This window comes from Phalacrocorax aristotelis, chromosome 24 (genome assembly GCF_949628215.1).
Source record: "Phalacrocorax aristotelis chromosome 24, bGulAri2.1, whole genome shotgun sequence".
In the NCBI taxonomy this organism is placed as follows: domain Eukaryota; kingdom Metazoa; phylum Chordata; class Aves; order Suliformes; family Phalacrocoracidae; genus Phalacrocorax; species Phalacrocorax aristotelis.
In genome coordinates, this window is record NC_134299.1 from 6,456,353 (window position 1) to 6,471,866 (window position 15,514).

General features: G+C 42.2%; 1 protein-coding gene across 1 annotated transcript in view; it reads right to left on the reverse strand.

Moving 5' to 3' along the window:
- ANTXR1 (ANTXR cell adhesion molecule 1) overlaps positions 1 to 15,514 on the reverse strand; it is a 107,272-nt gene that overhangs the window by 78,782 nt on the left and 12,976 nt on the right. Inside the window, exons 4-9 of the mRNA XM_075117554.1 lie at positions 15,424 to 15,505; positions 14,173 to 14,206; positions 12,224 to 12,303; positions 10,408 to 10,476; positions 8,231 to 8,311; positions 1,145 to 1,205 (exon numbers count right to left, since the gene is read on the reverse strand). Of these exons, the coding sequence (XP_074973655.1) occupies positions 1,145 to 1,205; positions 8,231 to 8,311; positions 10,408 to 10,476; positions 12,224 to 12,303; positions 14,173 to 14,206; positions 15,424 to 15,505 (407 nt within the window). The remainder of the gene's footprint in view (positions 1 to 1,144; positions 1,206 to 8,230; positions 8,312 to 10,407; positions 10,477 to 12,223; positions 12,304 to 14,172; positions 14,207 to 15,423; positions 15,506 to 15,514) is intronic.

Below are 15,514 nucleotides of genomic sequence, written 5' to 3' on the forward strand. Positions count from 1 at the left end.
ACGTAGGCAGACCCCTCTTTTGGAGCCTTTTTTTAACAAAGGAACTGTTTAAATGGCCAGCCAAAAGGAGAAATAGCTGACCAAGTGCTATCAAGTGCTGACCAAGTGATGTCAATTATGCCATTGTGGCTTCAAGAACAGAACTGCTGTAGCAGCACACATGGAATGCAAACCTGATGCCTGGTACTTATTGGGCATTTAGCCTGGTGTCTTGCATCTGCTATGTACGTTTAGGTACATGGGCAGTTGCTCCAGGAACAGGAGATGCAGGAAGGATGATTAAAGGAGCTGCTTTGGAAGTGAAAACAAAGAAGAAATGACAGTCGGCTTCCTTATTTAGTGTATTGATTCAAGAAAAAAGACTATGCAGGACTTGTCAGGGACTCAACCTTCTCTACAAACCTCAGCTCTGCTCCCAACCTCTCTACTTTATGAGTTGCTACACACCCAACAGACAGGGTACACTTCATCAAATGTGAAGAATTCACAGAAAGCAGAGAGAAGAGAATGCAGTGGTTCTAAAGCTTTCTTTGAAAAAGGCTGAGTTCTGCTGCACACAGAAATGCTTGCCAGGACTTTAAAGCCACAGCATACATAGCACAATCATATTACACAAAGAAGGGGCAGCGTGATTCACACAAGTCAGCTGAACAATGTTTAAGTTCTTCTCCTCTCAGTCACTGTATCAACCTTAAATGCCTAAGAAATGTTTAAAGAATATTAGAAGCCTTTAGTTCAAAGCCTACTCATTGGACTTTCTTGCTAGTTTCTTAGGAAGCACTTCCCTCAACACTCCTCTGAGACGATGAATTTGCAAAACTTGATCACAACGTCTTATTTTCTGATTTGGTTTATAATTTTGCAGTGTATCTACTTCACGTTTGGCACAGCCTGAGTAAGACAGACTGGTTTGACTGAAAAACACTTAGGCAAAACTGCCTTTTCTGTAAGAAAATCCCATTTGACATCATTTGGCAGAAATGGGAAATGTTTAAGATACTGTAAGATGAAAAAGAAACTCACCAAAGGACCAAAATATTTAGCTCCACTTAATTAGTTTCTTTCACACTCTCCAGCAATTAGAGATGGACCAAAAGATGTCTTTTAGGCAACATGAACACCGAGGGCCTCAGTTTATACTTACCCCCTGCGCATATACTGGAAGGCTCTGCTGCCAGAATTTCTATACAGGATTTCTTCAAAATCTAAAAGACAGGAAAAAATGTCAGGAAGTATCTCAGACTTGTTTCTATAGAAACACAAATCCGAAAGCGTGAGAGAGAGAGAGTGCACTTGTTCTCACACAAACGTTTAACTCAACATTGCACTTTACATTCATGTCACAATTATGCCACATTGCTCTTCCAAAGCAAGCTATTGCTATGGAGGAAGGCAACGGATGCTGGTGCTTCCTAGTATCTCAGCACAAGCTTGCCTTTGTCCATGGTACAAGTTAATATCCAGACTATGATCCGTAACAACCAAGGTGCACTCCGAAGGGTTAGCAAGGCAATTGCCCTCCCTTTGCAGTCACATCTCCCTCGCAGAATTATTCTGGACCCCAAAAAATTCAAATAAAATATCACAAGTTTAAGCTAAGCTGTTTAGCTTTGCATTAAAACACCCCAGGAATATCTACACAACCACTTCTCAAGTCTAAAAGCTTAGGAAGTTGTACTGAATCAGACTGATGAGAGCATACCTGAGTGCATCCTCAATGTTGCGCTGTGCTATCAAATCAAGATGTAGAGACAATTGCTCTTTACTTAAACCAAACTTAAATCCAGCAGTACGTCTGTTGGCGCTGCCTTTAACCTGAGTTGGCGCTGCCTTTAACCACTTTACGCTTGGACAGTGATTTACACAACCACTTCGGCATCAGGTTTGGCAGACTGCTTGCAAGGCACATGGAGCATGCTAGAGTTGGACACTGGGCCACACGGCGTTAGAATTGCTCACGCTGTCATTTGCATGCAGCAGCCTTTCCCCTGCTCTGAAGACCAACTCATATTCTTTACTGCACAGTCAGCAAACTTATGACAGTGTCCGCAAGCCCCTGCGAGAACGGCAGCAACAACCAAGAGCCGTGGGTGTTCAGCACTGGGCTGAGCAGCCCCTAGACGAGGTAATACTGATCAAAATTTAGGTCAGCTCCAAGAGGCAAGTAAATGTCAGCCAAGCATCATGACTCAAATCCAACATGAAAATTATTTTCCCAACTTTAAATTGAAACATCTGTAAGAAAAGAACAGCAAGCAATACAGTAAATTCTGTATGAAAAAGATAATCTATTTTTTACTCCAGAATCGTGGCTCCCTGCCTCAAATACCTAATTGCAAAAGGTACAGATAGAGCAATGACTTATTTTAAAAAAACTTTTAAACAAAAGTTTGAGTTACTCAGAAGCAAGGTTGGTAGAGACCAAAAGAATACCAAGGGACTGAAGGAACCAGGACCGTCTGAGCTGCTGGCAGCCTGGCAAGTGAGGAGAAAGAAGATTTGCAGGAACAAGGTTACACAGGAACTGTCAAGTGGAAAAAAAGAGAAAGTCAACAGTTGAGAACTGAACTGAAAAGCACTAGAAGAATTTGAGAGGCAGAATACGGAAAATACATAAAAACAAAGCAGACTGTAAGAACGCTCTTCCAAAGTACCCATCTGTAGCTACCCATCCATCCATCTCCTGTCAGTCCTCCACTACCCACCCCTTACTCATTGCAGGTTCTGGTTCTCTGAAGATCCAGCATTCTTCTCCCAAAGTGACTGCCAGGGCTAAGGAGCACAACTAGGAGTTGATATTTTTCCAAGTATTTTTCCTCTCCACTGAAAAATGTCTCCTTCAAGAAAAGAATCTTTTCACACTTTTCCAAATTCCTCTTTAGATTCTGTTTCCCTCTCCCTCAGCATCCTCAAAAGTTTTAATATATATTTCTTCTCCTCATTGTCTTTCAGCAATGAAGTGAAAGATGAGAAGTAGACAAACAAGTGGGAGAACACACACATGAAAAATACAATCAATACTTTATTTTTTAAAAAAAACAGTCCAGTAAAACCTCACATGATTAAGTCTGAAATTCATGACTTCTGTTCAGTCATTTGCAAACACTCATGCTGTAAGCCAGCTCGGATGGGGGGGTGGAATAGCAGGTGTCTCACTTAGATGATGTAGAGTTCCCTTCTAGACCAATCCAATCTATTTATAGGACTATAAAAAGATGGCCTTAATGGCTTTTTACAATGCCAACTGCAATATTTATTTTGCTATAGAATAATAAGTTTCCAATGCTCCAAAGCAATGCTCCAAAGCAGTAACTATTGCAAAAGAATTCCTTTATATCCCTTCCTCGTTATAAGGATACATTCAAAATGGACTTCAACACAGTCATCATAGAAGATCTCATCAAATCTTCTGTTCTTTTATTTCCGGAGGGCTGCACAGCCTTGTGTGGGCTGTAGGTGCACTTCATTCACTGCGGGCTGGCTCCCCAGGAAAGCAGAATAACATGCAAGAGTTGTGACGCAATCTCCCAGCTGAGGGCCTGTAAACCATTCCCGGGAGAACTGACTCCTCATTTTCATAGGGACAACTACAGCAGTTCTGCTTTACTTGGTAACTAACTGCAGGCCGCAAGGCAGCTTGCCTTGGCATCCACGCAGACAAGTATTTGAAGCACATGCTCCCTCTTGGTGAGGAAGCATCCCATTGTCTTGAGGAGCAGACGCTTAATGATCAAGCTCAGATTCCCAAATCAGTCTCCCGTTGGGCTCCAGTTACGCTCCAGCTTCACACAGACTCCTGGGAGGATCTCTCGTTAATATTTGTTGACATGCCAAATAAAAAAAAAGGCAACACATCCTTGTGGAAGCCTGGCTTTATTTGCCACAATTATCTCTATCAGGACAGAACTGGATGTAGAACTACCTGTGATGAATTTAGCTTTCTACCAGGCGTGCGCTAAAGCCAGCAGAGGCCCTGGGGGTCACCTGGGCCCTTTTAGAGACAAAGGGAAGAAGAGTGAAATTCAGCAGCTGCTTTCGTTTGTAATTCTGGTCCACAAGTGTGCAGGCAAATTATTTCACCACAGCAGCCACATATTTCTTATAAATTTTTTTCATCAAATTTGGGAATTCTAATTAGCAAACAGAACGCTCAGGTTTAATAGAACATTACTGGCTGATCAGCGCTGGTGTGAATGGCCTACAGTCTGAGGCTAGGTACTCATTATCAAGCTCTGCTGAATTATTAAATAACAAAGTCTGTTGCCAATTAGAAAACAGTAATTTACTTACGAAGTGTTTCCTGGCCAATAATATCTGCATGAGCTAAGTAAAATAAATATATTTAAGTCCTTTTTAAAGATGCATTTGGGGGAAAGAAGGAAGTAGAAAACGTGATCATATACCACTAAAAGTAACGAGAAACACTATCCAGTTGAGACTGGGGGTTCACATCCGCACTTTAGATGGGTAAGCTAGCTACACCAGCCAAGAGGCTCGAGTTGTTGACTTTCTCTTTGGCCTATGTAGAAAGCCTGGCTCTGACAAAAGACAGATTCAGAATATCTGTGTGAAGCTCCTGCTCTGAATTGCCCTCCGGAAATCCCACCCTTCCTTACTGGCTGCAGAAGTTTAAAGAGCCCGGCTTGCTGACCCGCGGCAGTGCACGTGTAAAGCTCAGACCATGCATTAGCAGTAAGGCAGACAGATGGCTTAGAAATTCTGTGTGCGTTACAGATTTTGCACATACAGGGCGTGCCTTGCAAAGGAAGTAATTTTCATCTCTCTCCCCCATTCATGGAGTCTCAGCCCCGCTCCCTGAACTGGGGAACATACAGTTTGGCTATTTGAACAACTAGCTCAGGGAGAGTCCATAAAAGCATCACCACATTCCTCATACTTCGTCTATCAGACACTCACATCAAATTCTCACAAAAGTTACCACGTTACACATACCCAGCACTGCAGTTTGTCTAACAGGTGTGTTCAGAAATAGTACGTTTTCAAGCTAAAATTCCTTGAGGTGAAGGAGTAAACTGAACTGCCATATCAATTCTAAGAGCTGAGGCAAGACCTGAAAAATACTAAGGGTATGTAGACACCATTGCAAGGTGATCCCAAAGGAGTACACCGGAAATTAAACTTAAGAGGATGAATCATTTGCACAATTTACACAGGTAAGAGACAGTCCCACAAGCTAGTTCATACTACTACATTTCTTACACATCACAACTGCTTCAGGAGGCTTCCTGCAGCTCACTCAGAGGATCCTCTCTAAGGGACCCACGATTATATCTCTATCTGAGATAAGCTCAGAGCTAGGGCCGCTGTTTAATATGCGGCAAGGATCAGGGAGTGTTCTTATTCCAAGTGACTGCTCTTTCAGTCAGTTTCTGTTGAAGGCTCAGAGCAAAGCAATGACAGGATCCCATCCTGGCTTTCATGTTGCTTCATGTTCCATTGCCTCCAGCACTCCTACCAAAGACATACTGAGCAGTAGATGAAGCTGAGTTTCAGGTTTTCCTTCTAAGGCTTCCTCCACTTACTTTAAATTGAGAGGTTATGATCTGCAGAAATTTTTCACAGCAAAAAAAATTTAATAAATTACTTCAGTTCCTTCCATTTACTCCCCACCTTATAGCAATCAGGTGTCTGTTTCTCTACCAGATTCTTCCCTTCTAACAAATTCTAAATCCCCATAAACACAGGGGAAGCTGAAGTTTTAGCAGTGGCTTTTTAATGATGAGAGAGAAAAAGCAACTGGTCGGCTTAATAAAAAAGTCACATTGTAACTCACAGGAGAAAAAAGGATCACAACTACAGTGCACCAAATACCTTCAGCTCCCACTAAAAATCATGTTTTTAAGCATGAATTCAGCATGGGACTGTATTTTCACCTCAGTTAAGCACAGCTTGAATAGCTTGGTGGTGCTCAATGGGAGACAGTCCTCTGAAAGCACCGAGCAGATCTCCCTGCAGCTCCCAACTCAGAATTGCTGGCTCCCACAGAAAAGGAAGGGCAGGTGTACTGAAACCTTTGCAGACCCACCACCCCGAACATCTTTGCTCAGCAGAAGTAGAGGCCAAGTGGAGGCCAGCCTCAAGCTCCACCACCCACTCCCAGTCCCACCCTCTTCCTCATTCCAGAGGGACTAAGTCCACTGCCTCTGCACACACAGAGGGTCAGAAAAGATCTGCTCCCCAGGACAAGGGGAGGAGGGAAGAGTCAGGATGCCTCAGCAGGAATACAGGGCAGTTCACACCAAATCCCTTCAGACCAGAACAAACTCAGGTCTTCATATGTCTAGAGGGATTTCAAACACTAATCTCCCTCAGGCTCATCACTATTTTTCCTTCCCCTGTTATAGCCACTAGCAGCTAGCAGCCTAACCCATTGCCCATACACATGGCTGAACATCCTTGCTATGCCAACCCTTACACAGGAATTGAAAGATGCTTCCAAATCTCATGGCTCTTTCAACACCAAAGTGCTTTCCTGTGAACGCAAATGCTTGGTTTGTTTGCTCCAAGACAGAGGTGCTTTGCAAGGACAAGAAAAGAAGGAATGAGGCAGCTGATTTTCCAGCTAGAGCAGGAATCTACAAATTCTTTGTTATGCTACAGAGCGATTAATGCCCTTCTTGTCATTCCTTTTACACACCTCCTTTCTACCCACCCTACTGCAGTCACTCCACACAAACGCAAGTGGTCAGCTCACAGATTCATTACTGTACAATTACATGTCCTTGTGACCCTCCTTTCCAGGGCTGGTAAATCTTGCACCAGTCAGTTGAAGCAGTTCTTGACTAGGTTCCTGGAGGCTGAAGTCTTCCCATTCTGTTAAGTGTAACTGGAAAGGGAGTCAGAACTGCTGCTGGAATTCATTAAAAACAGCTGCAAAGGGAATGTAGGGCTGGGAAGAAAACTAGGGGTTTTTTTGTTGTTTTGTTGCTTTTTAAATGACACACAACACCTGATTGTCCAAGAGAATTGAGGCAGGAGCCCCACACTTGGACAGTGCCAGGAAAACCAATAAGCAAGAGATTGTATTCCCTCTACATCTGAGAGCACTAGGGAAAATTGAGCCTGCATGGAGGGAACAGTTTTGCTTGGTACTACATGGTCAGAATGGTGCGTAACCACCATAAACACAGAAATCTGAGACCCCCCTGGTGAACCTACCCTCCCTAGCTTCAAGTTGCCTATTTCATCTGTGTTTTATCAACTAAAATGCCTATACCAAAATGAACAAAACATGTGTCCTTAAAAGGATTTCCCATCCTTCTTTGTTGCCATGGGAAGCAATCTAATTAGAACAGTTATGGGATACAACTGAGCAAAAGGAACATAAAAATGCTGAAAGCTACCTGAAAACATACCGTTTCCTAGTGAACCCCTGGCACATTTTACACTTATAATGAAAATGGCACACGCATCCTCTCATTTATTGCCTTCCCTGCTCAGTCAAGGGAAGCACTGGTCCTAGGCGACACAGTGTTAGGCTGCTCCAAGTTTTAGAGCTAGAAATCGGGATGCCTCATGAGGCATCCTTATTTGCCAGTAAAGAACATGGAGCCATTTGCATTTGTACACAAGCCATGGGAAATGAATCAATCTGTGCCCCTTCCTTTGTCAGCTGAACTGCTAGCTCTTACCCCTGCCACTGAGGAGTCGGCCAGCTCTTAGATGCTGCACCCAACCCTAGGGGAAATGCCAGGAACTGATCAATCTGAACCAGGAAACCTATGCCTGGGGGGTGAGAAATAGCCCATAGTAGGATCCCTTCCCCTATTCTAAACAGGTAAGCAGTGCAGCATGTCCATCAGGACAGAAAGGATGCCAAAGGATGCCAATCAAGCAGCAAGATGGAGATCAAAGAGTGCCCTAAAACCACATACAGAACATGCTCCAACTCATCTCTGCTGTCCCAGTCTGTGGCAGCCATTTTATAAACTGTCACCATGTGCCTCGTCCATGCAATCGATTACTTCCCATCAAGGGGGGAGACATACAAAGATAATATTTGGGCTCAAACCTTCCTGAATTGTGACCTGTTGACAAACTCCACTTGAAGTAGCAATATTAGTACAAACAAAGATCAGTCTCTTTAGACCAAATATTTAAGTGATTTATTAGCAGTCAGCAGGCCCTTGTGAACACAGGAAATCTTCAACTGTGCAAGCTAACACAAACTAACATGCACACATGCAAACACATGATTAAAAATACTTACAGAGTCTATGATCCCCTGAAGGGCTTCAAAACCGTCATTCACTGGAAAGACATGATCTTTGCTGTCGGCAATTCTAGCCAGCTGACAGAGTGGTAAAATAAATAAAACAGAAATGCAAAGAATGAGATAGATTAGCCACAGGCAGCAAATTAAGACTTCTCCAGACTCATCCACTTGCAAGTAAAAAAAAAACAAAAACGAATACTCCAAGTACTCTGCATGGATTGCTAACGCATTATAGTTTGTCAAACACTGAAAAGTTTATCTTTTTAGCATGACTGATTTTAGAAAGCTCTATATCAGGCATCAGAAAAGGCTTCTCTTAACTTTGAAGACAAGACAGAACTTGGCTTTCACTGATGCCCAGAGCCTAATGATCTTTATTGCAAAAAACTGTCTCCCACATGACTGTAAGTCAGCCAGCACAGCAACTCCCCGACCAAAATAGGCCACAGCATCAACATGACAGGCCACTAATACAGCAAGACACTTCAGCACATACATCATTTAAACCAGGGAACAAAGCAAAATTATTCAGTATTTTCACATGTAGAGAAGACCAATGCAAATCGTACATCATCTGGAGATACAGGCCTGAATCACCTTTGCTGTCAGGACAGAGATTTGACTATTTGTCCTACGCTCAACTATTAGAGAGCCCAGAAGAAGAAAGCAGGGAGCTAACAGGAGACGTTTTCTGAGTGGAGGAAAAAGAGAGCAGAAGAGCATTTGGAAGCCTGCATGACAAGGAAGAGGGCCATTCATGAGGTGGTGGTAAGATAAGGGGAACCAGGACATCACCTGTAAAAAGCTACATGCAGGTTCACTTGTCAATAGGATGCTAAGGGTTAAGGCAAAAATATAAGCCCAATTCAGAAGTAATGAGCTCTCCATGCATCTGCTGGAACAGAATCAAGTTTTACTGCTGCAAGGCCAATGTTTGTTATAGTAATTCTCTCCCATGGCAGAGGGAACATCAACCCAGCAGGCCTCTTTGGCGTTTCCTGTAGCATTGCAAATTGGAGGCAGCGGACTAGCCACACATTCCTCCCTAAACCCCACTGGCTCCACCTTTCCAGCTCATGTCACTCAGAATTCCCACTTCTTAAGCAAAACACCCAACTGCCAACCTCCTGGTCTGCATCCAGAGAAACACTCCAGGCAACTTTCCTCTGTCTGCTCCAAGAAGGGTAGTAAGGCTGCTTGCTGCTTGTCAGCCAAGATACAGCAGCTTCTGTAAACCAGGCTGTTTAGAGTTTCCTCAAGTCATCCCCCATAGTCCTCCTCCTAGTGCATTCTGGGTCTTCGGACACAGTCATCTAATTCCAGTTAATTTCTTCAGCATCTCAATGACTTCAAGTAGCAGTTGTCTTTGTGGTCTGCTACTTAAGATCTAGTCTCTTGCCATTTTTATCCCCTTTTTGTTTCTTCTATGTCTTACTCTGGGTTACACTAGTCTCTGGTTTTGATTCAAAGGACATTGTTTTAAACCAAGTTTGTTTTGATTCCATTTTGAATCAGTGTCTTTGATAGAAAGCTGAAAACCTGGAAAAGCTCTAGTCAATAAGTATTTCAGCTCTCCACTTAGGGGCTGTACAAGTGTTTCGGTCATGTTAGAAAAATACTGTTACACTTGGCGTGAAATGTAATTCATGGGCATACCAACATTGATATGATAGATTCAGAAGTCAGACTATCAAATGGGAAAACACTGTAAAATATTAGTGTCACTAATGAAGCTGTTTGTTTTTTACAGCATAGTTTTCCCGTGAAACAAAAGCTGGAGTGAAACTCAAGTGTTACATGGCAATACCTCAGTTTTAGCAGGGGGGAAGCCCCACAGCCTCCTTCTGCCTACAGCTTAAGCCAGACTGATTTGCTGCTGTTCTTGTGTCTTTTCCTCTGCTTTTCTCCACCATTAGCAAGAGTCATTGTGGCATGCAGGCAGAGGGACAGTTCTCCACATATGAAGATTAAGACAGAAAGTGGCTTAAACCCAACACTCAGACCAAGACACCTGAGACTGTCAAACAGTCAACAGAAGGGGAGGAAGACCTCCCTTGAGGAGACCCCAAGGAAGACCTTGAGAAGTCTTGACAAAGCGATTCAGCAGTGTGTGCTTGTGTTCACCATGCACCTTTGCCAAGGACCACAGTAAACACGAGTGCTTCATTTACCTGGGTCTCATTGAAGTCTTTCACACCAACACAATATACTGTTGCTCCCAGGTCACGCGACCGATTAGCCTGAAACAAGGAAAGGCAGGATGACATGGATGCAAATGTGATGGAATCCAGGTTTCCGAAAGGTCTTAATGATAAATTTAATCTTTCTTTATAAAATGAGCAATGGGGGGCTTGTCAAAAAAGAGCTTTAAAAGCTTTCTTACTTGATTCTGCAGAAACAAGTTTTATCTGCCACTAGAGTAGCTATTTGTTTAGTAAAGCAAACCCCAAGGTATTTGGTAGGGCTTTTTATACCTAATTATCTCACCTTCCTTGCTTCTCCAGCTTCCTAACATTTGACTGTCCAACAGATGTAAGACAGACTAGATCCTTTTTCTTTTCACCATTTAGGATATTTCCTGGTATAATAGTAACCTAAAATGTTTTGATATTTTCTATTTCAGACATCTGTGCCTGGACTCATGATATCCATGGGCAAAGAGACATTTAATTCCATCTGCTACAAAACTGTATCACTCCCGCTGTTACCACAGCATCTCAAAGTAGAGGGAGTACATCCACAGCTTTGATTTTTCCAGGCTATTTCACTGACTGACATGCAGATGAAGTTGCATTTACTATTCAAAAAGCCACTGTGCTAAATGGTTTTGTCAGCGTAAGTATGAATTAACTAATTTAATCATATTTCATTAGAACAGGAACACCTGACTGAAAACTCATTCCTAGAAAAGATGGTAGCAAGTCAGATTATATCAGAAGACGGTAGTAGTTCAAACTGTGAGATAGCAAAATGCCTTACAAGAAAAGCACCATTCCAGTTTTACACCAGGAAACTTAAAGCAGAAGAACTGAAGCACCTCGCAGTGTAAGAGCTGAGGTCAGGGTCTCTGTTCTACTAGCTCAGACTGTTCCTCCCCAAACCAACACAAATATAGCACTTCTGACCTCCCAGCTTGTTCATTCACCTCTAAAAACAAAGTTGTTTTTCTTGTGGATTTTTGATTTCAGAAGGAAGAAAAGGAGAATGGTAAGGGAGGGAACTCTAGATTCATGACATTTGTTTGTGCTGTAGCAATATTGGTTTTGTTCTACAAAGCCATTCTTTTTGTTGTTGTTGGACTTAATGCTGCACTTTGGAGAGATTGAGGGGAAAAATCCTGTCCATAGCAAATTCACGTAACAATACCATCTTCCAAGTTTAGGTCATCTTAATTCGTTTGACTGACAAGTGAAAATTGGTTCATCTCATTAGAGGCGACTATCAAAAGGACATCGGTAGGAACATTATACAGCAAAGCTTTCAAGTGCTCAACCTACTCTTTACCTAACATTTTGCATAATATGCTAATTTAATAAGGGCATCAAGAATACATGCTTGAATCTTGGAAACATTTGTGGAAATTTCGGATTTGATCATCTGAAAGACTTTCTGATGCGACAGATTATAGCAACAACAGTCATCTTCTTTCTGTGGTCTTCACTTTTTGTGAAAGAAGAATCAAAGTCAGAAGATTCAGGTATTTCCCAGAACAATCCAGCAAATAGTGAAACTTTTCAGCTGTGGACTATTCCTTCCTCCAGGTTTTTTTTAACTGGAAGTTTAAAGCCCCCTCCTTTCCCAAGAGCAGTCTCAGTTTTGATGAGTCAGAAGCATTGCTGCTGTTAATGTTTATCCTTAAGATTCACATCTAAAGAGCACCAAAGTGAAGTTTTGTCACTAGGGAAAAAGGTTTTCCCTGCCTTTTGCCTTCAAAGCAGCAAGCAGACATTTCACTGTCTCCCTGGCTAAAATGTGTAAGACACTTACCTCCCTCTCAGAGTAGAAAAATAGGTCTTCATGTAGTTCTCCATCTGTCAACGCAATGATGACACTCGCAGTTCTGTAACCTAAAGACAGAAACTTCTTTAGTCCCTTGCTTTTGAGTTATACTTGTTGAACTAGCCTAGAAAACATCCTGCTAGCAACCTGTTAGCACGCTTAAAGGACCAGAAACAGTGGACGTCAAGCCCATGTCCTTAACTCCCATCAGCCAGCCAGTTTTCAGAAAACATTAATTTCTCCACACTTTTTCCACTCAGGCACGTGCCAATGACTTTTAACTGACAGCCCCTCATAACCATTTCAATATTGCAGACCAGTAGATTAGACTGCAGCCATCAAAAAACCAAAATGTTCCTGGTATTTCCTGATTTTATTAATGCTGTCAATTCAAGCAATCCAGAGATTTTTTCAGCTTATGATAAAAAGTTCAGCTGGGGTTTAAACAGACATGATAGGAAAATGGCCGAAAATCTTCAACCTTCCTATACAATGTATTTCAGCAATATAGATAAACCTTGCAGTCTTCCCTGTGTATTGATTATAGCTTGGGTTTTATAAGTTTGTGCTAGTTTTCAGGAGTGGCCAAATTGAATTAATTCATATTTCTGACAAACAGGTGCGAAGGAGCTCTCTAGGTACATCTTGTACAAACACTGTTACAGAAAAATAAAGGCTAAATATGCCCAGATGTGTAAATTATCAACCTTTAAGTGTCTTCAACTGTTTTGGGTATTTTCCTGCCATTACTGGTAGCTGTGCCTTTAACAAGCTGTGGCTGAAGAGGCAAAAACCCAAACAAACATCTACTTCAATTACTGCAGAACAGACATCCGCTATCTAAATTTCTTGATGCCATTGAGAAATCTTCAATTAAATAATGTCGTAATGACGCAACAAGAAAGTTGAGTAGTTGACAAACAATAAGCAACAGGCAGGGCCATTCATGTGGCAGACGTGCCTACGCCCAAATGCCTAGGCTTTTTCTGTAGGAAATGGAGAAAAGCAAGCACTTCTTGTACAAACTTAGGAGCCCAAATGACCTCCAGAGGTCATTTCTCCCTCCATTGACTAGTGCAGGAGCCTTAGGACCTACTGCAGGTGATATAAACACTTCTTTAGTGGAGCAAGGACAAACACGCAGAACTAATAAAGACAAAAAACACAGGCCAACACTCAGACTTGAGGACCTGGTTTTCCACTGCTTCTTGCATACGGTGGCAACCTGTTTACATGTAACATGTACACACCAGCACATAAAAGCATTATCAATCCCAAATTGAATTGTTCTAGCTATTCCATTCTGCTGCAGTCATATTTAACAGATGAGTCCCAAAGCTGTGCGTACATAGTCACTACTTCATTTTATTCATGAGTGGCCCTGCAAAACCATTAGGACTGGCTTTATACTCAAACATCTGCTCACCTATCTGTTGGTTTCCAAGAAGCAATGTCTGTATTTCTACTTCAGGCTTTGCAGTGCAGAAAGTTGTTACATTAATTACAAGGCAGGAAAAGACAAATATTTTTAGAATTGTCTGCACTTACTACTGGATTTAATAACTGCTTATTGAAAAAACTTTTACCTAACAGCATCTCCACATGTTTCAGAAGAAAGAAGAAATGGTTACCCGAGTCCTCAAGCAAAAAGAATGAGATAAGGTACCAGACAGTCTTGCTAAGAGTAGGCACCTTCAGTCAGCCTGGCTCCTCACTTTTGGCCTGAAACACGTTCATTCCAGCTCTGGACCCTTAAAGCTCCACCTCTTCTTTTTCCTTTGCAGGAACAACCACCCTGAATAGCACTGCATTCGTGTAAGGCTAGGAGCCACCCCCCACCTTTCCCACAGTGAAGCTGCATCGCAAATCTATTAAAGTTATCAGTCAAAAAGAAAGAGAAAAAAAAAAACATTGAATGGATCAAGAAAGTCTCTCACCATGAACATTTTCATAGTAAATCTGTTCACTTGCCTGAAATTAAATCAGAAGATTATTAGCAATAAATGAATAATAATACTTTGTGGGCATCTACACATGCACCAGAAAGAAAGATAAGATGGCAGTGAGGATGATGTGTGTGTAGTCTGCTCATAACCTCTGCTTTCAGAGATACTTGCTTCATGGAACAAGCTTCTTGCCTAAGGTTTCGATTGTGCTACTTCAAGGTCTTATCAAAAGCATAACTCAGTCAAACCAACCCTAAAGCCATTGGCCAACAACAATGTAGTCTCCCACTATTCTGTTATCTGAAAATCACATTCACCTTCCTCCCTGAGAAACACCCTAGGTCCATTGATAAATATTCCCCAGTGCCTCTAGATCAACTACTCTGCAAATAAACCAACTTCAGAGAGATATTCTTATGCTCCTGTCTCCCACTTCATCTATGAACAAGCATACTCAGCGAGGTAGAAGGGCAAACACTTCAGTGCCCATCACTTCCAAATTAAAAAGCAGGCCGCCCCGAACATATTTGGTTTATGAATTTAATTTCTGTTCTGATTTTAAATTCAGTTTTTTGGACTTCTGCAAAGCTTCAGAAGTCACCAAACGCTGGGATTTGGGTTTGGACTCCTAGTTAAGAGCCAGCATCTCTGTCAGGTCGCCTGAATTTTTGTTGTGTGTTCGCACACATTTTCAAGAGGCAGGCAGTTCCACAATCCTCCAAAATGTATGTGTAGTAGAAAAGTTGGAGGGGGCTCAGGAGTTCAGGTTTAGAGAAACTCCTGAGTAAAATATACAGAAGAAGATCAGAGAAGGCAATAACTTCTGCATGGCATTATTTGTCTACCAATGAGTACAAGTTAAAGCCATGGCCTCAGCCCCCGCTCAACTCTAACAAGCCTACTCTAGCACCCATGCAGGACTCCAGACAGCTTTCCACTCTTAGTGAACATGGTTTCATGTGGGATTGCAATGCTAAAGCCTTCTGTCTAAGCTGAAATCCTAAACTGAAAAGGCAGCTCCCCCCATAAAAGCTGAAGGCAAAAAGACAGACAAGTAGCAGGGTTTGCAGCCCCCTTGTACCAGCTCCAACAGCAAACATGTGTGCTTCAGTGTACCTATTGCATAAAAGGGAAACTGCCCCACTTCCCTACCAGAGAATTATTAACCAGATTCCTTTGTTTAACATTTCCCAAAGAGCACCCAGACACAGTTTAGAGGCACGATAACATGCATCTAGTTACCCTTTCAAATCCTTCATGCATGTATGTGTCACCTCCAGGAAGGACTTTCTGCAGCTCTTCCAGTCCCTGGCGTATCTGCTCCCTGAAATGA